We start from the raw sequence: 25,272 nt of genomic DNA on the forward strand, positions 1-25,272 counted from the left end.
TCACCTCTTTGGATCTGGATTAAGCTTGTCTTAGCGCGTAATACTACGACTAATATCTCCATGGCTGACACATCCACACCTGCTCTGTATTACACTCAAGACTTGCGCCACATATTTGTCTACCCATATCGACTCGTGGCTAGGAAAAGGGGTTGTTATAACTGCACCAAAGTAAAAAAAAAAAAAAAAAAAAATTATAAAAGACTGCTTGTCTGCTATCTTTTAAAGAATCATTTTGAGGCAGAAAATATATCGAGCTCAATAGTGACCGTCCAAAATGAGAGACTGGGCAGAGGAGTGTAAAAGGAACACTTGATAGTCAGAATAGTAAAGGCCAATGGTGGGTATCATGTAATATTAATATTGTATAATTTAAAAGATACGTAGCAGTAAGTAGGATATAGTAGTAAGTAGGATAAATAGAATGAGGCAGCGAGGATAGATGGAAATACGCATAGTGTTGTATAGCCAACCTAGGATGCCAGACGCTGTACCTGATGATCTTGCACAAGATTCAGCCTCTGGTAAAAGTAGCTGCCTGATAAATGATACCTGATTATTTGAGGCCAAGCTCAGATCTCTCTTGTTTGTCGCCCGAGCCCAATTCTTCGGCCATTGCTCTCGCTTTTCTTCCTTGGGCTTATACTACCAAATTCTCATTAGTGATAATCTCTATCAATATACACTATTAAAAACTCACCGTTGCCCGTCGAAGGTTGCGACAAATCAAATTAGACGATTTCATGGAGCGTTTCAGTGTTTTCATATGCTTTGTCGACCATGTATAATTCGATCCTGGCGGTCTCATTTATCCTCAACAGCTGAAGCAGCTATGAACCAATACGATTGTCCGTCTTAAAGTGAGTTTTCGTTAACAAGCTCATACAGCAAGTTATGCGCGTATTAACGCCATTGCTCATGATTTTGATGTTCGCGATGAACGTCTCCTTATCAGAAGCCGTCGTCTTATGGGTGTTGCAAGTATCGTTCTATTGTACGCATCGAGATTAGTATTCATCTTCTTGGACAGGTGACGTATCTTTCTTAGATCATCGCGTATCCCCCCTAAAAGATCGTGTATCTCATCAAGCTTCTCCATCATTATTCTAGTGCTCTCATCGAGCTGGCTGGCTGTGTCGCGCAAGGATTCGTCAAGCATACGGCCCAAGGCGACTTCGCAAGGGCTTGCTGACCCGTTTTCCAGGGCGCTGGCCTCTGTGTGGGTAGCATTTGCAGCCATAGTGGCAATAAAAAAAATCGGTAAAAAGAGAAATAGGAACAACAACATATGAAGGAGGGAACGAAATGATGGAAGAGCAAGAGAACTTATAGACGAAGAAATTGATATCAAGTTTCGCTGACCGCAGGTTTGTTGGGAGTATAGCGAAAGGCACCTTCTCTACTCCGTACAAATTAGGCAATCTTCAATAGCGCCACCTACTTAGCAGGAGCCAATGCCGTCATTCTGACTCGTCGCTGCTACCTCTAAACTACTAAGGGCTTGAGCAAACATGCTTAAATCTCTTTCTGAGCTCTAGAGCTGGTCCATTGGAGAACATCCACGCACACGTACACACCAAGTCGCTCAGGACATCGTGTCCTTTCCTAAGGCATCAACGCCTTTTATAACTCTGCCCCAAATCTTTTCAAACTCCGCCATCTATTTTCAATTCTAATCTTCACTCAGCATCGCAGCTCTTAGCATATTGTGCCATGTTGTAACCCACAAGGCTGCTCCAACTTGCATAACAATCATTAACTTCTGTTCAACAAACTCTCAAGTCCAGCCGCAAAGAAAATTCAGCCATGTTCTACGAACCTCTGGCCCTCGTCTTCTTCCTACTTTCCGCCTTCCCCTTCCAATCTCTCGCCGCACGACCAAACAAAAACGCCATCCTCTTATCAGAAGTACGGACTCTTACCCTACGTGGCAACGGCGCAAAAACTACATCTCGCCGGGTCGCTCCAATCCCGCAACTTAAATGCATCTCCTCAAAGGCAGTCTGTGATCTCTATTCAATTGACGTCTTACGATGCACCAACCAGGGCTCCTCATATGGCACCGAGGACATAGAATGGAGTTGCACCGCTTCGGTGCCAGAAGAGTTCAAGCTAGGCAGCACCGACGTCATCTGTGAGGGCTACTCTTCACCTGATGATCCATATGTCCTCAAAGGCAGCTGTGGAGTCGAGTACAGGCTCATATTGAGCGACAAAGGAGAGAAGAGATATCCCCATGTTTCGAATCCGACTGGCGGCTGGTTTAGTGACGGCGAAGGAGGTACCGATTTGGGCGCATGGGCATTTGCAGTCATCTTCTTTGCCATTCTTGGATGGATAGTATACTCTGCATGGAGTAACGGGACAAACCCAAGACAGCGCCCTCCTAGACGGGGAGGATATGGTGGTGGCGGCGGCGGCGGCGGCTGGGGTCCTGGCTGGGGCCCAGGAAATGATCCGCCACCGCCTTATCCCGGAACAAAGCCCGATCAATCTCAGCAAGGATGGACACCTGGATTTTGGAGTGGGCTTGCTGGAGGAGCAGCGGCTGGTTACATGGCTGGAAATCGAAACAATCGGCGGGACGACAGGTACGCTTCTAGGGGATGGGGTGCTGGGCCGTCGAGTTCACAGTCTTACTCTTCCGGCTCGGGTTCAAGCTCTAGCTCCTCTCGCCATGAGAGTACAGGCTTCGGCTCAACAAGTCGCAGATAGCCATCTATTTGTTTTTCTCAGTACTATGTATATACGTGTGCTACGAAGTATAAAGCACCAGGACATAGCAGGCACAAAATAAGCAAAGCATATCAAACAATCGGTCAGAACTGCGCCAAACCTGCGACTTCTCTCTTATCCAACCCAGCTCGATCCTCGTAGAGCCATTAGGCAGCGACCTATTATCTGCCTGTCATCCTTCACATTATGTACAAGATTGGAAGCCCCTCTCCCCACCTCATATCCTTCTTGCTCGTAAACGTACACTGGTACTACATGTCCAACACGCCGACCCCCATACCTTTTTTTCGAAACATTTGGAAAACAAAAATTGACACATAGTTGGTAGATGTCATAACTTCCGCTGCGGATCCGACCGCTAGCAACTCCCCATTCCCCTTTGCGCCTATAACACATTTGGATAGATCTCGTGACGTTGTCGATATAAATTTCTAGTCGTTCCTCCGTGGAATCATATGCGAAAAAGGAAAAGGCAAAAATTCAAAGCAAAACAGACAAAACACAAGTTCCCGAACGATACAAGACCAAACGTTAATAAAGATTCATTTTAAAAATTCATTTTAAAAGTGAACCTGCATAACATCCATCTTGTCAAACGCTCTCGAACAGCTAGGACATTTTCGCATACGGTTGCTGATACGATCATCTACGCACTTATTACAGAAGAGATGGCCGCAAGTTTTGAGTGCGGTGTTCTTGAAATTGGTGCGGCATACCGTGCACAAGGCCATGGTCTGTTTTCATTAAATGTTAGAATCAAAGGAATTCACATACAAAAAATCATGGGGGATAAACGTACTCGAAGCATATCTTCTTCTTCTGATGAATTACTCAGCGCCTTATTCTTCCAATTGTCTCGATCTTTCTGTATATGCTCGAGCCGGACTTTGATCTTTTCGACCTCGACCTCCTGCGTTGCGTTTCGCTCTCTGATGACAGATGTGGATGCATCCTTCGACTTCACCAAATTGCTCAGTTCTCCGACTTGCTTCGCGGCTGATTCCGCTCGCCTGGCTGCCTCGAGGCTATTGGATTCCACCTTCTTATTTTCAGAAACAAGGGCTGCATTGGCCTGCTTTAGATCCGCCACCTGCTTCTCCAGATTGGATAGCAAAGTCCGATTCTGAGATTCAAAGTCCTTCAGCTGGGCAATGATCTCAGCTGTCTTTCCGCTTTGGTGCCTCAGAGATCTGATTTCGCTGTTTCGGTTGTCGGCATCCTTTCGAGCGGAGAAGTATTTCTGATCGGCTTTACTCTTTTCAGCAATAAGAATGGCCACCTTTTCTTCCAGAGCAGCGTAGTCGAGCACTTTCTTTTGAGCGAGATCCTTCATCTTCTTGTACGCCTTCTCCATTGCAGGCAGTTCCAGGTTGATGGAATTGAAATCCAGCTTCAGCTTCTTATACTTTTGCCGGAGTTCCGCTTCCGTAATATCCTCGGCATCGCCAGCATCCCCCATTGCTTCATCTTCTGTTGGTTGTAAACGAGAAAGCTCCAGTTCGAGCGCTGAAATCCTGTCTTCCTTCGCTGCCACTAGTTCCTTGATGTGCTCCATTGCGATCTTCTCTTGCTCCGCATTTGCCCTTCGCTGCACGTTTTCGGCAAGAATTTCATCCCGAGCAGATCGCACGCGGGTTAAATCCTGATCTCGCGCCGCAATGTCAGCTTCATAGTCCTGTGCCACTTGGTTCATATCTGCCTCAAGCTGAGTTCGGAAGGCCGTTCGCTCTGCCTGAAGCTTTTCGGCTTCTTCGCGAAGTTGCTTGTTGGTGGCTTCCAGGGTGTTTATTCGCTTGATAAGATCCTCATTCTGGCTCTTGAACTGTTTGAAGACATCGGTTCTGATGTAGTCTTCGTCCGTAAATGTGTCTCGTCGAGATTTCAAGCTCGTGTTTTCCTCCTGTACAGTTTTAAGGTCCGCGAGAAGAGTTTCCAGCTGCTCCTTTTGCTTCGCGGCGGCGGCTGTGGCTTCTTCATACTTTACTAATAATTCGTTGACAGTACCATTTGCTTCATTAGGTTCCGGAGCTCCCTCGGTAGGTGTAGTAACAGGTCGCGTGGCATTAGCAAATGCTTGTTGTTCCAACCTTTGGACTTGGGCACTTTTAGCGCGATCCAATTTCTTTTCAGCCTTAAAGTATCGTAACGTTGCCGCATTAAGTTGCTCCGAAAGTTGCTCTTTTTCTCCGCTTAATCGGTCAAGCTTGAGGAAATATTCTTTCTGGGCGGCCAGAAGACTAGCGACTTTGCTTTCGAGCTCGGATGTCTTAGGGGAAAGATTTTGCCGCTGAGCAGCGAGTTGACTGAGCAGCGTTTCGGCTTTCGCTTTGATCGATTTTCCCTTTTCCTGTAGGTGTACTTGGAAGTCATGTAAATCTTTAAAATTTACGCTTGTGAGATAAGGGCCTTCTGTTTTTCAGAGAGTTAGAAATAAATTGCATTTCAATCTCCGCCAACTTATCATGAAGTAGAGACGTACCAGTTTTGTCCGTAGATGATACTTTTGAAGCGGCTATTAATTCGAGCTCCTCTAAGAGCTATGCACAAAGGTTAGTCAGACAGCGACAAATAGCATTGTAGAAATGCACATACCTGTCGCCACCATGCATCGACTATTCGCAAATGATCGTCGTGATGCACAGATCTCTTATGTAATTCTTCCAAGCGCGATTCGGCCGTAACTGCCTTGCGGCTGTATTCTTGCATTTGCCGGTAGATTGCTCCCTTTGTATACACCTGATTATGCCCAGTCAGCGCCACGTTGCTCCTTATAGATTGGTCGTTGCGTGGAATGAATGACGCGTTGAATAGAATCATGATATATGCAGCGCGCGGTAAAAGGATTGATATGCAGAGCGTATTACTGTTTTTGAATTGTTTTTCTCTTGGATTTTTAGGAAGCAAAGAAGCCGCTAATCGCTCTCGCTAAGCAATGAGCAACATCACTGGCTTGGTGAGCACTATCATCCGGCAACGACGCCCCCAATAAGGGCTGTAGCTGACAGGGCGAGCGGAATTGGTTGCGGGACAGCAACACGCCCAAGAGAAGGAGGAGATACAAGCCCGATACCGGGATGTCTCGTGGGCGGACGGGACGGGGAGTGGGATCATGCGACACTTACTTCAATCCAGGTTTCTTCCTTCATATCCGTGTTGTCGTCCTTGGCCTTGGATCCATTGATGGCGACCCTCTTGCTGGGAGGAGCCAGATCCTCAGCGCCGCTGATAGCGGGTCTCTTCCTGTCGTCCATCTTCACGAGCGTGGATGGACGAGGCGAGGCAGAGGGTGTCGTTGCCACAGGCATGAGAAGGCGCGTCAGGGAGGGCCGGCAGGGAGGGAGGAGGGCGAAGAGGGGGGAACAAGAAGAGGCAAAGAGTACTCTCAGGCTGATGTCGACCGTGGACTGCTCGCGCAAGCGTTCATGTGGCAGGGCGCGACGGTCAGCGAGGAGGTGGTGCAGAGACAGAGTCGAACAGGAGTTGAAATTTCGAAGTTGCCTCGCAAAGCAAAGAGGCACGTCTGCGCGCCAAAACAAGCCTAGTGCACCTCTAGCCTGATCGAGTTTTCTGCTTATCGTATGCATGTTTCGGCTAAAGCCCGGCTGCGCTTGTCATGCACCCCACTTCTGCAACCAACTTTTCTGGCTTATCCGAAGAATCCTTTGGCGCATTGTAAAAAAAAATTGGCTGATTAGGATTGACTAACTTTGCTATCTTTCCAGCTCGGCGCAGCATCTTTGTTTCCTGCCATCTACATGTCGAATGGAGTAAACACAACCCAGCGGTAGCGCTTTACGTTTCATGCCACGCCACTAAGCCGAAATGAGTTCCATGTTCAAGAAGAAGGGCGGCCTTGCCTTCAAACCAAGGATCCCATCTGCACGACCACGCCCCGCGATCCCCGCTGCAGATGTTGAAGCCGAGAAAGAGGTCATCGAGCCGGAAGCAGTATCGATCGCGGTAGTTGAAAGCCCAAGCCTCGACGCTCGGGAGAATTCAAATAATACCGCCAGCACAAGCGAATCGGAAAACACCGCCTCACCAGACTCTTCTGATGTTGCGAGAGCCAGCTCTGTTATCACATCTGAGCCGTCGACTCAGGATGTCTCTAGCCTTAAACCTCAAGAGCACGTTCAACTGCCCGACACACAACAACCAAGCATTCCAGAAGCCTCAAATATCTCTCCTGTCACAGCGGTAGAAGCTGCGACAACAGATGCGCAGCGGTTGGAGCCGCCGAAGGCAAATAAACCAAGAGAGGCACTGCCCGTTGTTGAAGATCACAACATTGCGCCAGAACTTAGAGATCCACCACGCCCAACGCAAGATATCCAAAACACTACGCCCGAGACATCAGCAGGTACGGATGCATCACTACCCGTCGCCCAGGAAGCCACACCAGTACCCTCCACGGCGCCAAAACCAAGAACGAGAAGGAAAGCACCCGCCTCGACAGCGGAGGGTGCTGATGGGGATGTGGACGCCGAGGCACGACCAAAAAAGCGTCAGCGCAAGGCATCAGAAAACGAGAGCGGCGCCGCGACTGCCAAGCCTAGGCAGCGCAAAGCGTCTACTCAGGATGGGGCAACAACACCCCGGACCAGAGCGAGGAGAGCGCGCTCAGTAACACCAGAGGACGCAGAGGCACAAGTGGTGGATCTACAGAATCTTAAAATGACAGACTTGACAAAAGATTTACATATTGGCAAAAAGTTCAGCCGCCACGACGAACTACGAGAGCGAGAGCGACAAGCGAGAGTAAGATCTAAAGTCAAGAAGATGATGGGCGACACCAGCCGTGACGGGTCAGAGGCCCCAGAAACATCAGGAGACCCAGCAATCAAGAGCAAAAGCGCTACACCAACCGCCGCGTCTTCACCAGCACCGGCCTCTGGCCCCCAGTTCCGAATCGTTGATGGCCAGATCATTATTGATCAGAGCTCACTGGTCATGGATAGACATGCCCGTGCCGCAGCAGCGCGCGGTGACATGGAGACTGTAGAAGAAAACGACTTCACCAGACTCATTACCAGTAGCTCGTTTATGAATACTTCAAAATTAAAGGGGCCAAACATTTGGACCGATGAAGAAACAGAGCTATTCTACCGAGGCCTTCGCATGTTTGGGACAGAGTTCGAAATGATCTCCCGGATGTTCCCCAACAAGCAACGCCGACACGTTAAACTAAAATATAACCGCGAAGAGCGCCACTGCCCTCACCTCCTCAACGCCGCGCTCATAGGCGAAAAGACGGTCCGGATTGACATTGACGAGTACAGGGCCTTTACGGGCATTGAGTTTGAATCCGTAGAGTCCATCGAAGCTGAACAGCGCAAGATCCAAGATGACTTCGAGGCCGAGCAGAAGCGCGTCGCCGACGAACAGGCCGAAATCATGCGCAAGAAGCGCGAGGAGCTGTTTGCGGACGAGGACGTTTCAGGGAAGAAGAAGAAGAAGGGCAAGAAGGGGAAGCAGGCTATACAGTATGGGTTGAATGGCGAGCCGATCATTGCTGCGGAAGCTTGATTTGAATCATTTGGGCATTTTCCATTTTACAGCTCTCTCATTCGATTTGCTTGACCATCTCAAATTTTGCTTGCGGCATAGTATCGGCGTTTATTTTATTTTTTTTAGAGCAAGAAAGAAATTTAGCTCGGGCAAAGGAAGGATATTTTAAGGATTTGGAACGATAATACCCCTCAGATGTTTTATGGACTGGGGTTTTCTTTGAGATTTGAGAACTACATGTGCCTAGCTAGCTATGGACAGAACAAAGATGATTCATTCGTTCATTCGTTCATTTATTCAGTATAAAAAAACAATACTATACTAAAGAACTTACTATTCAATTTGTTCGCATATTGCCGTCCTAGATATATCGGTATACTCTTCACGACATAGAACAAAGAAGAAAATTCAATGAATATAGACACAAGTCTGCTTTAACGACTTTTTTTTTTTTTGCCAATTTCGATATCAGAGTAAGTAACTTCCATATGACCTGTCCCCGCGTCCCGCGTCCTCATCTCGTCTCGTCTCGTCTGTTCTCGTCCTGCCTTGGATAAATTGGGCCGGCGCTTTCTTTCTTTCGACTAGATCCAGCCCGCAAATGATATTTGATTTTCAAAAGCAGCAGCATTATTACGGTCGTTCGCCCCACGAGGTCATCCTACGCCTTAATGTTGCCAAATTATCAAAATAATCTTTCATTTGTCCTCCCATGTCTTTCCTTTGCTCATTACAATTGAAACGCTCCAGCAATCTCTCAGCTCCGCACGAAGATTTCTTAGTTCGTCGGTGGCTCATCGTCCTCGGGCTGGTCAAAGAGGAAGTTAGCCGCAAGCTCCTCATTCTTGTCGCAGGCAAAGTAGGCCTGGATGGCTTGGTCTCGGTCGAATCCAAGTCGACATAACTGTAAAATTTGTTAACAGGGACATTCATCACTAATACAGATGAAGGGATAATGGATAGGAATACTAACCCGCTCAATCGCATCACGCTCCTCTTCTGTAACAGAGATGGCCTGAGCACCGGGGGGCAGAGGAACATCATCATCAGCATCCTCACCAAGGAGCTGCAGGAATTGGTCTGGGTTTGAGGCAATCAGCTGGGCAAGCTGAGGGTTGCCGGCACCGAGCTGCTGAAGGATAGGCTCGAGCATTTGGGGCTGCTGCTGAACAACTTGACGAAGCTGTTGGAACTGAGCATTGTGGCGAAGGAAATCAAGATTACCCAGGTCACCCTGTCCAGCGCCAGCGGCCGCGGGGGCATCGCCGGCGCCGCCACCTCTTCGCTGAGCAGCAAGATCAAACAGGTTAACACCACCATCGTCATCACCACCAGGGGCTGTGGCTGCCGCTGCAGCAGAGGCCTGCTGTTGGCTCGCTCGTTGTTGCTGCTCTTGTTGGACGTTCTCAGGGATACCCTTTGAAGCATGTTAGTGAAAAGGACAACCAAGTAATGGTTTTATATGGTACCCACAGTTAGAAGATATTCAACAGCTCTGTCGGGGTTGTTGAAAGCGGCACGCATAGCTGCCTCGATTTGAGTTCTCTCGAAGCCCATGGCTTCCATGTTGGCGATGGCCTCGGCGCGCTCGGCACCCATGGCCAAGCCAGAAACACCGCCGGCTGGCGACTCGACGGAGCGGTTAGGAGTCGGTGTTGCTGGAGGGGGGGCCTGGGTGGAAGTCTGAGAGGGGGCAGGGGGCACAGCAGGTGTGCTGGGAACTCGTTGCGCAGGAGTAGCCGGCGGTGCTGCAGCGGCAGAGGGTGCGGCGGCGGCGGGCCTGGGCTGTTTTGGCAAAGGTTAGACCGTGAATAAGAGCTATCATGGTATTCCAATATCAGGCCTTACCTTGTTTACCATGCATACAACAAATCCCTTCTCCTCAATATTGTATGACTGAACGGTATCATCATCCTTCAAGATTTTGCCTGTATCAGGTCAGAACCAATGCAGCGCAACAGTGCGAAGCCAGGGTATATCAAACCTGAGTAGATGAGTTTCTGGCTCTTCGGGTCCCAGCCCTTCTCGGCCGCAATCTTCTCCTTGACGGCGGAGATCTAATAGAGAGTATCGTAGTTAGCAGTCGATTCCGATGACGGCGATAAGCGGCGATAATAAGGGTAGTTCTCGCAGATATGGATGGCAAAAGACGTACTTGGTCTGTGGGCTCTACATCGAGGACGAATTTTTGTTGCTTGAGATCCTGGAGGAAAGATGAATGTTAGCGACAAAACATGAAAGAAACCATCGACTGGTGGCAAAAGTGAGGCATTATAGCCATGCTAAAGCTTGTGTGATGCTCTGCGCAGGCCGGGTTGAAGCTGGCGACGTACTCGAAATGTGACCTTCATGATGGGCAGATGTGTGGCAGCGAAGTGGCTGCGTCGGATGGGAGGGGAGATAGAGGTCGAGCGGGGTGCCTCGCTAGTGTCGTGACAGGCGGGCAGCAGATGTGAATGCGCAAGAGTCGGGCGAAGAGAGAGAATCTGTAGATGGAGATGGACAGAGAGGTGCGCCGCTGGAGGGCAGAGGCGATAAGCTGGATCGTATGTCAAGGCAGATTTGGAAGAGGTGGAAGTTATTCAGGCTGCGGCCCTGGGCTTTGCAGAGGGTGGGGTCAAGCGAGAGAAGCGTGTGGCAGTTTTAGTGGTGGGGAGAGAGCGGCAAAAGCACTGAAGGACTCCACTGGGGACTACTAAGCTGCTGGCTGCTTTTCTGCGGTGGCTTTTTTGGGGCACATGCATTGCACGCAGATTTATTTGCTTGGGTGCTGTGTACGACTACGATGGATGATATTCAGCATAAAGGTTGAGTATGTATTAAGATGGATGCTTTATAACAATATTATACTAGTACTATTATGGTTATTCGCCCGTCTTTATTGTTGTCTCTGTCATTCACCGTTGACAAGCCAGTACTACAGTTTTAGCCATAGCATTGCTACTACTCAATCCTCAGCCATATCAAGACGAACAATAAACGTCATATGAACAGCTGCATCAAGGCTTTAAGATGGCTATTCTTTAATATATGGAATTCTCTCAAGGCTCCAGCCATCAGAGGCCGCGTAATACCGCATCTAGAGTTTTCCCAAGGTCCATGCAGATACACGTACATGCATATTTGCATGCCGCTACAGTCCAACATCATTTTGATGACATACGCCACGACTGCCTGCTGCCTGGTCAGGGTACCTCGGGTCCAGTGCATCGCAATATGTGCACCCAAGTACCCCAACGAGTCAAGACCTAATACTTGGCTCCCGAGCCTCGGATTAGCCCATGAGTGTATTCTAGCGCCACTTGCGCCTTCTTGCGGTATTGGTAATGCTAGTCCTACTCCAGGTACTTGAGATTTGGCTAATTATCACAAAGAGAAGCTCAAAATCACATGTCATTAGCCACATGGAGCGCTTATCAATTTGCGCCCACTTCAACTACATCGTAAACGGTTGTACTGAGGTAAAGTGTAAATTTGCTTTTTGTGCTAAATATAGTCTGCCGACGAAGCGAAGTGAAGTCTAAAGGGATATCTACACATATTTTATGTGTATCCCCCAAGAAAGAGAAGGTATAACGGCAAGATCATGAAAATGAAAAGGGCATCCAACGCCACGCTCATCTAATACTTTGGCCAACAACAAAATGGTATCAACGCCATGTTCCATCCATATCCTTTCTAACGTATATTTTCCATTTGTTCCGGTGTTTTTGGCGTCCCCTATGAGGTCGATAAAAATGGTTTGGTTTCGTTAAAAAATAAAGGAGGGAATAATAAATAAGAGAAAAGAAGAAAAGAGTTCAGATACGTTAAGTCGTTAATAGTCCCTTCTATAGCCCAATCATAGTTCTCTGCGCAGCCATTCAGGCGCAGGAGGTGCCATGTCCATGTCATCACCTCGTGCCTGTTGGCTGAGATCCAGCTCAGACCGGTAGTTCCTCAGCGACCTGGAATCAAAGCCATCGTTCCTGTTCAGGTTAGGAGGCGCGATCGGCAGGCTGTCGCTTCGGAGGCGGTTGAGGGATAAGTTGCTCGACTGGCGGGTAAGGACTCGTCCAGCATCTGGCGCTGCCATGACGATAGTGCCAGGCGTCGCAAAAGGATGCGGGTCAGGAGAGTCAGATCGGAATAGAGGGTGGATATGGGCCTCGCTGCTGTTTGCGCCAGGCAGATCACGAAGCTCCCGTCTAATAGACACGGGGCTGTAGCTTCGGCTTCGGCGACGGGTTTGAATACGGGGCGGTTCAAGTTCGACAAAGGACTGTGGCGATGGACTCCGGCTAGCAACAGGGCTGGCGGGAATGGTTTCGAGTCCGCGGGGCTTGCTTTGCGTAGGTGTTGAGATTTCCATAACAGCCTCTCGGTTGTGTACGTCTACCGTTGATGTATCCCAGGAGTCAAAAGCGTCGTCACCCATGGTGCTCCGGTTGGTGGTCGAATCCACCGACATGGAGCGGCTGCCCTCCTTTGAGGAGCGCATCTTTGATTTGCTCGAAACGGAGCGAATCGAATGGGACACATAAGTTACGGATGATGCGACAGTCTCAGCCATTGACTTGCAGTCAGCCGAATTGGAGCGGCTTCGGTTACCCTGAGATTCCAGCTGTTCATTGGGATTCGTCTCATCTGTAATAGGCATTGTCTGGCTATATCTGATGGTCTTGAGGTTAACCTTGCGCGATCGTCCGTTCTCCACGTCTTTGCTACCGTCTGAAGTGGAGAAGAATTGATGAATAGTATATACGATTTGACTAGCAACGGCCAGTGCAAGTGTAATTGCAGATCCGACAAGAAGATGTTGGTTGTCTCCTGAATCGTCTTGGTTTAAGTATACCAGTGCGACGATTGAGGTCACAGTTGCGACGACGCAAGATGAAATCTTAGAGCCATAGAGAATGTTCCGTAGCGGTTTGGATCGGCCTGGGAATGCAGGTAGAATATCGGCTGCGATAAGCCATGCTAAAAGGGCGAGAATTGCAGCTTCGAATGCCGCAGCGATACTTGATGTTATTCTGCCGGGTGATGACTGAGGAACGCTTACACTGATGGCAATCTGTGTGCACAGCGTGGCCGTCGTGGTGATGAATGTGAGCGCTCCCAGCGCAATTGGAATAATTCGAGGCATTGTTGACCAAAATGAGCGTGGCCAGCCCAAGAGGGGAAGTTGGAAGAAGAAAAGATTGTTGTTTGGAAGAATTCCAATGGTATGAGAGAGTGGACTGAAACACAGAGTTGCGCCAAGCGGGTGACCGATTGGCTATTCAGAGTGTGACAATGCGGGCGCGCACAGATCGTCAACCGCCAGCACAGCCAGGAAGACAAAAATAAAAAGTAAAACCCAACGATGCCAATGGACAAGAGCCAACAAAAAAGTTCTCGACGTGTTGGTGCGATCGATGTGATGCTGCAGCTCGTTCTCTAGTGCGCTTCTCTAGGTCCGGCAGATGGTGGGAATCCGGGGCTTGTGATTTTTTGTGATAAGTGATAGCTGAGACAGGCGACAGGAGCCACGGCAAACGAAGGTCGGCAGAAAGCCAGGTAATGCTCTCATCTATTCGATTGAGCAAGCAAAGGAGTGTTACAGCGGCTTTGGATCAGGCATTCCGGATGGGGAGGTAAAAAGAGAGAAGCACCACAGGAGGGTGGATGGCCTAGAGTAGAAAAGAAGAAACAGAGCGAGAGGGAAAAAGGAACAGAAGCAGTCCAGGATGAGGGGGAACAGCTACACTAAAAGCTCGCAGAATCTATGCTCTCGGGGAATACGCGTTCGGGGCCTGGCATTGGCCTTAGTGAAAAAGACTTGCGCGGAAGGGCATCCGGGCGTATGAAAAGCAGGTACACGACGGTATAGGTGAGATTTTTTCTTTCTTTTTCTGCTGCAGAGGTGGATGCAGGGACAGGGGACGGGACATCTTGGGAAGGGCAACCTTGCATCGTGACAGGGGTGTGTCAAACTTTGGCTCTCAGCCCAGCCGGAGGGGTCCCTTGTTGTTTTGGCTGTTTTACATAAACAAAAAGAGAATAGATGGCGGAGCAGCCGGGAAAAGAATCTGCCTGGCCAAGAGGGCAAACGGAGCTTTTTCTTGGTTGTTTGCTTGTCGTTTATTACACGTTATTCTTTTTGGGTCATGTTGTAGCTTGCGAGCTGCGGCTGATGAACTGCTTTGAGCATTGAGCCGCTTAGATCCAAAGTATATTATATTGACAGTTCCAATAGATGGAAAACATGCTTTTGACGGTTGCTTATAGAGCGTCAGGTCAGCCGTTTCTGACCGAGATGGCTGCATAATATACAGCAGACATGATGAGCTACAGTTTTTGAACGAGGCATGACCTAACAGGAAGGCAAAGTTAAACTTAATCGTGTGAGCCCTCGCAACCACAACCATTTTCGAGTCCATGCACTTTGTATATGCGAGAACATCTTCATCACAATACAGGTCCTTCATCCTTCATACAGTTGGAAGTAATTAGAAGGGATTGAGACAACAAACACAGCCAGAAAGGCGAGCAAGTGGGAGAATGTGAAGGGTACAAGCCATCTGTTTGAGGGCCAGGGTACGCAGCCCCTGTGCGCAGGCACAAGTAGACCCTCTCCTCTGCGCGGTGCAAAGGTACCTGCGCGCAAAGTACCGAGAGGTCCACGGCTCTGGGACAACGGCTGCGTCCCATTTTAGCAACCCGGCGCCACGGAAACTCCTGGCATGTAACCAGGGCCGAGGGGATCCATAAGCATATCGGGGCCTGTAGATGACAGGTACGGCGCCAGCAGCACTGTAGAGTACGAGGTCCGAGGTACTGCTCCATAATTGCACACACTGTTTCGTTTTGCCGGGCTCCTCTTATTCCCACTTGGTTCTTCGCCCGGCTGCTTCTTCTTTCTCTCCTAGGGCTTGGGTTGATTCCAAGAAAAATCCCTGTTAGTTCCTCGCGTAAAAGCTTTTTTTTCCCTTCTGGGCTGGGCAATCGATGCCGTCGGATTACATCTGGGAATAACTCTAGCGTGGTACCTGGATATGCAGCATAAAAGCCTCCGACGTCTGTATAAATCAGAAGCCCTAACCTGCATGCGATGCATAACCCATCTATTCTGGGCCGCGAGGGCAGAACTTGGCAAAAATTATAAATGCCCAAGGCCAGGGCAAGTTCCCTACGTGCCCCGTATTTTCAGTTCCTGTCCCGTGAATGAATCATGTACAGTACTGTATCCCATGCTCGGTACCTTACGTGTCATCAGCTCTCATCTCAGATTTGTTCCCGTGTTTTGACCGTGGTAAGTGGACACAAAACCCAGCCGTTGCCGGGCTGGCCTGCCCCCTGAAAAAAACACCACGTTTTGGAAGGGCGAAGAAGGAAGAAGCACAAGAAAATTATTGAAAGACAAAACAAAGCAGCGTCCGTTTCAATATTTCGATAATTCGACAATTCTGATCCTATTTCATTTCCCGCGATATAGTCCCCAGACTATGGCGCGAAACAAATGCGCGCCGTCACGTAAACAAAATTGGCTACAGTAGCTTTTGTGTTCCAAGGCACAGTAGCTCCAAACTCTGCCGGCGCCTCAGTGGAGAGCTGGTTCCCCTTTTGGCTCGCACTTCGCCCGTTTCTGTGCCTGGATGACCAAAAGATCATTGCAAACCTCATAATGACGGCGAGCGCGGGCTCAGGCGCGGGCCCGGCAGTCTCACAACGCAAACTATCTGGAGAACGGGACGGGGTGCTGTCGACTCATCCCCAGAGTCAATCTCGTCTGGGCCTCTTCAGCCACGTGTGGGAGTGGCTGCGACATGGCGGTGTTGAAGAATGTTTCTCGCTTCTGCAGGGCGAGACGAGGCCCATCGGTACCTGCATTCGATACGATGCCTCTTACTCGTACAGTCCTGTACACAGCCATCTCAGCAAGGCCATACCGCTACTCGTGTGCATGCATGTAATCTCTCTCATGTGTGTACCTACATACAGTACGGAGTGCTGCTGCATGCATTGTATTACTATTGGTAAGCTTGTAAGGGGAGCCCACAGTGAGTAATACCAAGTACTGCTAGCAACGGTCCTTCGTATACAATGGCATAAGCTATTGCTCACTGTGTCGACACTTGCACATGCTTGCGCATGCAGATATTTAATAATCCTCTCGGCACTTACAAAGCACAGCAGCACTCAACCAACCATCGCGTGCCAACTCAAGCCAGCAAACATCGGTACTTCACACCTATACGAGCAATGCTCCGTACTGTACAGCTTTATGTACATACAAGACTACTACCGCTTCAGGCAAGGGGCCTATTTTATGTACCTGAGTCTAGGACTTGGCTGCCAAGTGGACCGGCGCAGGGCCGTGGCTTGTGCCCCTTGCAGCTCAGCTTACTTGTATCCGTATCAGCAGCCGACAGGCAGCAGAGAGCGCAAACAAGATTGGAGGGCCTAGGAACTTACCGTTACCCTAGCCAGCTGAACAGGCAATGTGAAGTGCAGGGGATGGGCTAGTTGTGTGAGCTTGCTAGTAAGTAAAGTCGTGACGTATATGAGTACTTTATGCATTGCCATCAGCAGTAGTATACAAGTAGAATCTTACACGATCTAGCAATAGCTGCACGTAGTGATGATTCTAACAAAGTTCCAAGTAGCAGTATATACAGAGTACATACCGCTGACGTCTATTTTTAAACGGTGCATGCAGTTTGCGCGTGGCATGTGACGTAAGCATGCGTGGATGACCTCCCGCAGAGATCGACATTCCAGCGCCATGTGTAAATAGTCAACGCCGAGAGGCTGCAGAAGTGCATACAGACCGCCAAATGGCGCGGGAAGAGATAGATGGATAAAGATATAGTCGACGGCCATGGCTTGCTTTACCTTTACATCTTGAGAATCAGCTTAAATCTCGATCCGCTTTCTTGGTAAATAGACTCTAGAGACAGGTTTGAACCGATGTCACAGCAGCACGGTCCAGCAGCTCGTTTATCGCAGATGGCATGTTACCAAGGAAGATGCCCAGAGTATAATCACAATGGAAAGATACAAACAACATTATAATCACGAAAACTGCAATGTCAGCTACATAAAGGCCCGATATTAGCATTCAGCTCATGAGTTTGGCTCACCACTGAGTCTACCTCCTCCTTCTACCTGGGTTCCAGAAGCCCTCACTTTTCTACATTCAGAGTAGCCCTTTCTATTCTTGGTAGCATGCCAATAACAGAGCCCGTGCGTGCTTCAAACAATGACACATGCAGCTGTAGCTCATTTCTGAGCACAGTACTCCCCGTCACTCTCACGATCTTGTATTGTTTATTTAGGCTTTCAGCTAGTATCGAGATTTGGACCATGCATAAGGTTTCAAGTGGCAGATGAAAAGGGTATCTCCGTCAATATCTTTCTTCTAGGCGTCTTCCTGAAGAAGATAAATATATGGAATTTAAGATGAAACTAGCCGTTTACCACCTTTAAGCCACAAGAATCAGGTATCTTGCAGTAACAATTGCCAAAATACTACCTAGGTACATTTTCCAACATGAATTAGCATGCATAGAAAAAACAGCATGTAACTCTTTTACTGACACAAGGTGTTGACCCTACATGCAGCACGCACCAAATCTATATGTCAAGCTCTCCACGTTTCACATAGACGAATGATCGCCATTACGTACAAATGAATTCTCGTATAAATACAACATCTTTCATATATGCAAATAACTTCCCATATAATCGAAACTGTACGGAATTATACAGTCCGCGCTTTATTGTCCTGATAATCTTGGGATGCCCCCTTTTCTTTATCCTCATAGTTTAGACATCCAAACTCAAAAAATGTGAAACGTCGATTACAGGAAATTTGGTAAATTGTTTTAGCACAAGATTGTTTGCTCGCCTAAATGGATGTTCGTCGATATTACCCAAAGGGTCATCTGCCATCTGCGCTCTCCCTGCATCATTTCAAGGTCATCCCGTCCGTGCCATGGTCCTACCAAAGCGTCGGATCTCGCGTCGATCAGGGTGTTGCGCGCCACTGCATATGGCATGGAAGTGCGCTCAAATACAGATGCTTATCTTACACGTATCTGGGGGCATCGAGAGACTCACACAGTACCCTTGGGGCCGGCAGTAATTGTACAGACACGAAAAGCTCGGATCAACAGCGCGCATCGTACTCACCGCTATCCTTGAGCCTGGGCAGTGTTTTTGCGATTTGCATTGTTAGTACTCTGTGCGCGGGTCCGCCAATTTTGACCACTCCTTTGCCCATCGTAAGGATTCCTCTTTTGATGCCTTGTCACCTCCAGAATCTGCAGCCTTCTCAAGGGCAATTTCCGACAGTAAGCTGAACATGTCGGCCCTCCCATTGGACGCGGCAGTGAACAAGTGCCTTTCCGCAGCATCCTTGTCGCTTATGCGAAGCAATTTGCCAAGCTGGACATCCGCCTCAACAAAACCAATGCTGGATAGTGACTCAAATAATGCTCGTGCCTCTTCATGCTTGTTCGTTTTGACCAATGATTTGCCCATGCACAGTTGACAGGTATGCTTCCATTCAAAGTCTGGGGTCCCCACCTGCAGTGCCCGTCGCAACGCTCTGATAGCAGCTTCGTAATTCCCCTGTTCATACTGGAGTTCGCCCTCCACAGTAAGAGCGTCAGCGTCTCTTGCTGTCGAGACGAGTTGCTTGAATCGCGCCTCTACCTTTCGGAGATGGGAGATTCGTCCGTAAGCACCTGATCGCACAAGGTGCCTTGTAAGCGACAGTATAGAGGGCCGATAGCCGGCATCTGAGGCTGATGCCCAAAGCGCAGTCGAAAATGCGTCTGCACTCCGGGGGCCACGAATTTGCCTCATGATGCAAGCTGCTTCGTGGATTACCTCAACGGGGAAGCCGTCTTCTTCAAAAATGCATTAGTATTCAATCACACAGAAAGGAGGAATTGGAGTTGATATGATACGTACTGCCTGTCAATACTACAGACCATGGATCTGAGCCCCGACTGATTGCGTCGTGAAATTTTCGGACGCAATCATAATATTCAGCAGGGGGGGCTCGTTTGAAGGCCTCTCCGTTTCTCTCGATGACGGCTACGAAAGAAGACATGGGGATTTCAGATAAGTTAAACACTTCGATGGGCGATGGCCCAACTCTCTTCATCTTTGGAACCGCATAATGTCGGACCTGCTTATGGCTGCCAACTGTCGAAGCTTGAGACCTGATTGGATACGCTGCGGGGGCGGCTCTCAATGACCGTGCTGAAGCTATTAAAGGCCGTATAGCCTTGCAATAGCTGCAAGTAAACATGATATCAAAAATATAGATCGAAAGTAGAAGCGTATCTCTTATGAAATGTCTATCGAGAGAGTCGCATGAAGAAGCCAGGTCGGAATTTTGATGTTACCGCCAGTTAGAGTGAATAATTCACCGGATTCCCTCAATGAGCGTAGCAGAAGCTCAACGATATCAATTGATAAAAAGATGAAAATAATATGAAATTCAATGTCGTGTTGGCCTCGTAGGTTCACAGATGCAGTATCTTCGTTGGCAATTTATGTGGCCATGAAATGATCATCTGGTTGAGACGGACGGCAGTTGAAAGGTTGCTCTTGGACGTATTCGTTTAAGCGGCCGGCCAATCAGGCGCGCTAGCAGTTCGGCGGCCATCTCGCCCAAGGGCCCCACCGAAATTTTTTTGAAACTCGAACCTCAAGCAAACCACAAATCGACCACATCAGAGTGAGAAGAAGCAAAAGAAAAGAGCGATTCCAAAAAAGAAAACCTATTTGGGAAGAGAAGAGGCTCCCTATCGCAATTGATAATCAGAATTTGAAGAAATTGGAGCGATTGGCCAAACAATTCGCGGTATACGACGTGTCGGACTAGACACCAAACTTAGTGAAATTTTTCACAGCGTCGAATCTCATCGCCAACATGCCCGTTCAAACCAGGAGAAGGGCAGCTCAGCAAGAAGCACCCGTAGAAATAGAAGCGGGTGTTACAAAGAAATCAAGTGCGAAGTCAAGTGCGAAGTCAAGCCCCGCGAAGAAGCTACCAGTGAGGGAGAAGGACGAAGAAGCGCCTACGCCAACCAAGGGTACTCTCAAGGTTTTTGACGATGAGGATGAAGATGAAGTGAAAGCTCCTGTTGAGTCATCATCAAATTCAGCTGCTAAAACAGCGGAAGCAGAAGAGGAGGAAGAGGAGGATAGCGATGATGAAGCTCCCGAGGCTGTGTCTACTACCAAGGTAGCTGAAGAGATCAAAAAATCCACCCAAGCCGCTCAACAGGCAGCCAAAGAGTATATTCCCCCGTTACCAATTTTGAGATTATTTTGTTGTCTAACTGGCCTACTAGACAAGCTGCTACACAAAAGCGCAAACGTCAAATGCGTGATGAGCTCCTCAAGAAACAAGCCGAGGAGCGAAAGAAGGCTGATGAGGCCAAGGAAGAGGCATCCGCCGTCAAGTCACAAAGCAAAAAGTCTGAAACCAGCAGTGGAAGGAAGCGAGTGCAGAAATCTGACATCCCAGCTGTTCTCCCTGCCGAATTCCTGGAAGATTCTTCAAGCGAAGATGAGGACGAAGATGCTGCTGATGCCGCTTCAGGGCCAAAGAGACGAAAGGTTTCTGGAGTCGAGAAGAGGCTCACACGCCTGGATGCTGGACCCAAGGATGAAGTGGTGAAGTCTACAGTTTACCGGGTGGCCAAGAAAACCGACGAAAGAATGGCACCGAAACTTAAGAAGCATACCAAGTCTTCCAAAGATTTGCTCTTGAAGCGAAACAGGCCTGCGGCGAAATCTGGAACGGGATTTTTGAAGAAATGAAATTCCGTGGCGGCGTTTCTTTGCTAGCTACGTGTGATGATACCCGAAACATCATAACTTTCATAATTAATCAACTATTCTTGTATACGCGGGACGTTTGCCTAGCAGCATGCTACATGTCGACACATTCTATATTGCCGGGTCCCTGGGTTGCTATTGGAGATGTTCGGATGCGTCTCTAGAGTGTCACTTTGGTGGACAGATGATAGTTGGCGTGTACCATCGATGACTCCAAAACTCTTCTATCGAGTATATACATGTTTATCAACAGCATCGAAAATTGGTATAAAATTGGGTATGTGGGAGTTTTTATTCCAGGCGGATCTATAACATTCGATATTAAGGACAGAAAGACGACAACAAGGCGAACAAGAATCACCAGACTACCAAGCGATTACTTCATAAAAGCGTTTTAGTAGCTGATATATTCTGTCAAAGCTTCAGAAAGAATAGAAGTATAATGTACATCACTTTGTTTTAAACAAATCTTTCTTTTTGAGGTTGCCGTATTTCTACATCCATTACTCGCCCCGTGAATAATTACTTGACCTAATCGTGAGGCCTAAAACGCATATTTCATGAAGATGACTACGTAGCACTGGAACTTCCAGCTATGAAATCTTTCTACTTGGACAGCCATATTGTCTTTCCAAACAGATATAGACTGTGTATAGTTCATGACAAAATTTCACATGCGTCGCACTGAGGGAATATACTGCGCAACACTAGCTACCAGATATTGCCTCTACTGCCTCTACTGCCTCTACTGCCTCTACTGCCTCTACTGCCTCTACTGCCTCTACTGCCTCTACTGCCTCTACTGCCTCTACTGCCTCTACTGTCTCTACTGCCTCTAATCCCTTTCTTCCACTGCTTCTACCACCTCACGTTGCGATAACATATCAACTGAGCGTAGCGCAAGTCAGCAACCACCGCCGATGTAGATGAACGACAAACTCAAAGCCATCACAAGCCAAGCCATGAAGCAATCATTGAAAGACACGGCGGAACTTTTGCAAAGAGATCTGAAAAACAATGCTGACTAGGGGGTACGCAGAGGCATTTGAGGCCAAAGAGATTGACACAGCCGAGCGGCCGAATATCAGCAAGCCGAACGACGGAAAGGGCCGAATAAGACAAGGCGACGCAGAGGCTAAGCAGAAACGCCAGGGATGGTTGGGCACTTCTGTTGCTTCCCCAGCTTTTGCTCCCCATTGATGTCTGTCTGTCTGTCCCTATTCTCCTCTCTATGTAACCCTAAATACGATCTACGCTTCTAAGCAAGGAACTGTCTTTGTATACTCCGATCTCGGAATGGACAGCAAGCTTGCTAGACAAAACACAAAGGCTCCTTCTGTCTTCCTATCATCAAAATCTAAATCACATGTTTTTCTCTCTTCACCACTTTCACTTCTGCTCCTAACACTGAGAATGGATCACGCTACGAAGGCACCCTTGGCGGAAGTCTCCGACCATTCAGGCCAGTTTATTTTCAGATGAAAGTGCCGACTGCCGCCATGTTGCCGTAAAAGACCAAAAAGCAAATTTGTTGCCGCCAAGTGCGCCAATATGAGACTGATTTGACCAACTTCTGTGAACGCAGGATATGGCCTACCTTTTCCGATTGGCCCAAAGCCTCAAACATGATCTAACTCGAGCTGGGATGATCCTCGTACGTGCCCTACTGGCTATACATTTACGGCTAAGACTACCATGATTTGCTTGCAAAACTTCCGGGACAGTAAATCCTCCTATTAGACAAGCATTGGTGTTTCAAAGTTGGGAGCAAGCTGCCAATAGGAACGAAGGTTCATTTTACACCCTACTATGTAGTAACATACTCAGCCTAGCTGATATATGACCAACGAAAAGGATTTGCGGAAGTTAATACTACGCTGGGTTCTCGAACGGTCTGAAAATGTGCGTTGGCTGTGTATCCAACTCTTTTTGAATTGATTCCTTTGGATACCAAGAAGTAGTAATTGGGCTTACTAGATTGGCCTCCGTGACGGGATGACTATTCGTCCGGGTCTCTCCCGTAGGAATTTTCGCTATTTTGACCTTTTTGGGGATGATTGTATTATAAAACGCACCGGATGATAGTATGGGACTACACGAGTACGAAGTTGATGATGAGCTGCTACCGGAAGTGAGATCATCGTGTTTCAAACTCTAGGAGAATTGTTTCTTTCACGTTTCGGCATCATGAGTACCTGCAAAACCGCGCCTTTGAGGTACTTATGCATTTGTTACCTAGTACCCGGGCAGAAGGAATGGGAAGAGGGGGACTTTAGAGCGTAAGGAACAATTAGAATGAGAGTGTAAAACGCTTCGACTATATCGCACCATCAGAGGTTTCTTCGCCCACGTATCATACTAGCATTGTTTGTGTGTCAATTTAGCGGTGTGCTTTTGGCTTGCATTGAATACACGGTATGCATGTCACATCACAAGCGCCTGTAGTGCGACTTACAAAGGATCCGTGACTGTAACCCTTGCGGAAAGAAAAAGAAACAACTGTGAGAAGGATTTGGCAAATGACGTGATGTGACATTTCCATTTTTTCTGATTTTTTTTTTTTTTTTTTTTTCCTTTTCCTCTTTCTGTTCTTTTTGGCGGTGAAATGTAGGGCCAGAAAGAGGGAGGTTCTTTTGTTTCCTTTCTTTTTCCTCTGTTCCGGATATATTAAGGAGTTTTTTTTGTTATATGTGATAGTGGCTTTGCGGATGATACCAAAAAAAGAAACGCATATAGGAGGAAAAAAAAAACAATTATAGTTTTCTCACTGTGGGCGGCTATTTTGGAGTGATTCGTATGGCATGTGAAAATGATTGCTCTTACGGTTATGTGCCATTTAGCTATAGTCTTCCTATCTAGATACTCGTGTCCTTTTGAATCCTATTTGGATCTTCAATAGTTCGTGCGTATTATTATTTTCAAGCTTATAACTCTTTTGTTATCTAGGATTTCCTGCGGGTGATAGAAAAATGAGCAGGTAGTAGCAGAAACTAGAAGCAGTAGAAGCAGTAGAAGCAGTAGAAGCAGTAGAAGCAGTAGAAGCAGTAGAAGCAGTAGAAGCAGTAGAAGCAGTAGAAGCAGTAGAAGCAGGATATACGAAGTGCTGCACCACCAAGCAATAACGCTGCAACCTCTCGCAGGCTAGCGGGCGTCACATCCAGTACATGCGGCGGAAAAACTTGAAGACACTGTTAGCCCAGATGATCTTGTTCAAGAATCTTCCACTTGCAGATAGAGCTCTTTTTAGCACGTTCCCGTTTCGATGGTAGTCACTGTCGATTGAGCAACCTGAAGCAAAGGGGCCTTGTGTGTGCCCGTAGATGGCTAGCTGCCTGCAAGAACACTTGAACTAATAGGTGGTAGTCAATCGACGGCATATAAGCCGGATCGATAGCGGGGAGATCGAAAGAATCCGTTGACTTCAGCTCTTCAGGCGGCTCGAAATTCTTGCTTACAATCGAGCCCTCCCCTTTCAGTCTACCTCAGTATGTAGATGGTGGTAGAGCCTGGTGGCTTGAAGACATTGGAGCCGGGCGGGACGCCAACCGCCAACCGCCAACCGCCAAACGGGTGTGGCGCGACTTGAAGTCAGTTGAAGATTCACGAGTTCGGCCAGGCGGACCAGTCCGTGCCTCTTTACTTGTCTTCCCCCGCTGACCGCGTTCGAACTGGGGCTAGGGAAAGAATTGCGAGGATAGCGCTCATCCCCTTGCTGAAAGTGGTTGATTTCTATCATGGCGAGTCATGCTCAGACCAAATGACACATCACTCTACTGCCATGAGATGAAGTGGGGGATGTGAAGTTTGATAGACAACCTAGTGTCTCTTGGCCGCAATACATCCTGCCCACGGCAGTTAGGAGAACCCACCGGACCGATATGCCGTCGGCCGTTGGACGCGTTGAAGCCGATGTCACGGTAGAATTATCGCCGCTTGGGTCGGAGGTGCAGATTTGCGTTAGAGAGGGCTTTACATCGCTGCCTAAACCCCGGCCGCCGGGGAGTTTTGCAAACGCGCCTAGCGCTTCCTTTTGACCTATTCCTCTTGTCCAAGAGCGCGGCGATGTGGTCTGGAACATGCAAGTCGTCTGTCGCTTCGCAGACGCTGCTACCCTGGAATAGGCCAACCCAAGTATGGGATACTGCTCCGTACAGCTTGAATGATATCAGGCATTGTATCGTTTAGCATTTGTTCAGCTTTGGC

General features: G+C 48.2%; 10 protein-coding genes across 10 annotated transcripts; 4 read left to right on the forward strand and 6 right to left on the reverse strand.

Moving 5' to 3' along the window:
* Nucleotides 1-611: 611 nt before the first annotated feature.
* GGI43DRAFT_16897 (uncharacterized protein) lies at nucleotides 612-1,547 on the reverse strand. Its single transcript, XM_083199680.1, has 2 exons — nucleotides 701-1,547; nucleotides 612-645 (listed from the first exon to the last, which is right to left on the reverse strand). The coding sequence occupies exon 1, from the start codon at nucleotides 1,286-1,288 to the stop codon at nucleotides 917-919; it is 372 nt and encodes a 123-aa protein (XP_083066177.1). The 5' UTR covers nucleotides 1,289-1,547; the 3' UTR covers nucleotides 612-645; nucleotides 701-916.
* A 2-nt stretch (nucleotides 1,548-1,549) lies between these two features.
* GGI43DRAFT_16884 (uncharacterized protein) lies at nucleotides 1,550-3,109 on the forward strand. The gene has a single exon (XM_083199676.1). The coding sequence runs from the start codon at nucleotides 1,807-1,809 to the stop codon at nucleotides 2,713-2,715; it is 909 nt and encodes a 302-aa protein (XP_083066178.1). The 5' UTR covers nucleotides 1,550-1,806; the 3' UTR covers nucleotides 2,716-3,109.
* A 187-nt stretch (nucleotides 3,110-3,296) lies between these two features.
* GGI43DRAFT_419861 (BRE1 domain-containing protein) lies at nucleotides 3,297-5,442 on the reverse strand (the record flags this gene model as incomplete). The annotated part of the gene is made up of 4 exons (XM_083207744.1): nucleotides 3,297-3,470; nucleotides 3,536-5,145; nucleotides 5,216-5,273; nucleotides 5,329-5,442. 4 exons carry the CDS (start codon nucleotides 5,440-5,442, stop codon nucleotides 3,297-3,299), a joined length of 1,956 nt encoding a protein of 651 aa, XP_083066179.1.
* Nucleotides 5,443-5,646: 204 nt separating this feature from the next.
* On the reverse strand, nucleotides 5,647-6,357 carry GGI43DRAFT_16900 (uncharacterized protein). Its single transcript, XM_083199681.1, has 2 exons — nucleotides 5,859-6,357; nucleotides 5,647-5,681 (listed from the first exon to the last, which is right to left on the reverse strand). Exons 1-2 carry the CDS (start codon nucleotides 6,318-6,320, stop codon nucleotides 5,679-5,681), a joined length of 465 nt encoding a protein of 154 aa, XP_083066180.1. The 5' UTR covers nucleotides 6,321-6,357; the 3' UTR covers nucleotides 5,647-5,678.
* Nucleotides 6,358-6,430: 73 nt separating this feature from the next.
* GGI43DRAFT_16916 (transcription factor TFIIIB subunit BDP1) lies at nucleotides 6,431-8,672 on the forward strand. Its single transcript, XM_083199683.1, has one exon. The coding sequence runs from the start codon at nucleotides 6,559-6,561 to the stop codon at nucleotides 8,260-8,262; it is 1,704 nt and encodes a 567-aa protein (XP_083066181.1). The 5' UTR covers nucleotides 6,431-6,558; the 3' UTR covers nucleotides 8,263-8,672.
* A 350-nt stretch (nucleotides 8,673-9,022) lies between these two features.
* On the reverse strand, nucleotides 9,023-10,595 carry GGI43DRAFT_378556 (XPC-binding domain-containing protein; the record flags this gene model as incomplete). The annotated part of the gene is made up of 7 exons (XM_083202717.1): nucleotides 9,023-9,148; nucleotides 9,218-9,661; nucleotides 9,718-10,029; nucleotides 10,093-10,172; nucleotides 10,229-10,301; nucleotides 10,400-10,447; nucleotides 10,578-10,595. The coding sequence occupies 7 exons, from the start codon at nucleotides 10,593-10,595 to the stop codon at nucleotides 9,023-9,025; spliced, it is 1,101 nt and encodes a 366-aa protein (XP_083066182.1).
* A 1,245-nt stretch (nucleotides 10,596-11,840) lies between these two features.
* GGI43DRAFT_16951 (uncharacterized protein) lies at nucleotides 11,841-13,670 on the reverse strand. Its single transcript, XM_083199693.1, has one exon. The coding sequence runs from the start codon at nucleotides 13,367-13,369 to the stop codon at nucleotides 12,086-12,088; it is 1,284 nt and encodes a 427-aa protein (XP_083066183.1). The 5' UTR covers nucleotides 13,370-13,670; the 3' UTR covers nucleotides 11,841-12,085.
* A 2,529-nt stretch (nucleotides 13,671-16,199) lies between these two features.
* On the forward strand, nucleotides 16,200-16,988 carry GGI43DRAFT_390579 (uncharacterized protein). The gene is made up of 2 exons (XM_083204329.1): nucleotides 16,200-16,297; nucleotides 16,390-16,988. Exon 2 carries the CDS (start codon nucleotides 16,468-16,470, stop codon nucleotides 16,729-16,731), a length of 264 nt encoding a protein of 87 aa, XP_083066184.1. The 5' UTR covers nucleotides 16,200-16,297; nucleotides 16,390-16,467; the 3' UTR covers nucleotides 16,732-16,988.
* Nucleotides 16,989-18,441: 1,453 nt separating this feature from the next.
* On the reverse strand, nucleotides 18,442-19,381 carry GGI43DRAFT_378558 (uncharacterized protein; the record flags this gene model as incomplete). The annotated part of the gene is made up of 2 exons (XM_083202718.1): nucleotides 18,442-19,121; nucleotides 19,186-19,381. 2 exons carry the CDS (start codon nucleotides 19,379-19,381, stop codon nucleotides 18,442-18,444), a joined length of 876 nt encoding a protein of 291 aa, XP_083066185.1.
* Nucleotides 19,382-19,932: 551 nt separating this feature from the next.
* GGI43DRAFT_16984 (uncharacterized protein) lies at nucleotides 19,933-21,132 on the forward strand. The gene is made up of 2 exons (XM_083199701.1): nucleotides 19,933-20,523; nucleotides 20,580-21,132. The coding sequence occupies exons 1-2, from the start codon at nucleotides 20,156-20,158 to the stop codon at nucleotides 21,049-21,051; spliced, it is 840 nt and encodes a 279-aa protein (XP_083066186.1). The 5' UTR covers nucleotides 19,933-20,155; the 3' UTR covers nucleotides 21,052-21,132.
* The last annotated feature ends 4,140 nt before the right edge of the window (nucleotides 21,133-25,272 follow it).

This window comes from Trichoderma evansii (genome assembly GCF_050947405.1).
Source record: "Trichoderma evansii strain SZMC 28006 chromosome Unknown GGI43scaffold_1, whole genome shotgun sequence".
In the NCBI taxonomy this organism is placed as follows: Eukaryota; Fungi; Ascomycota; class Sordariomycetes; order Hypocreales; family Hypocreaceae; genus Trichoderma; species Trichoderma evansii.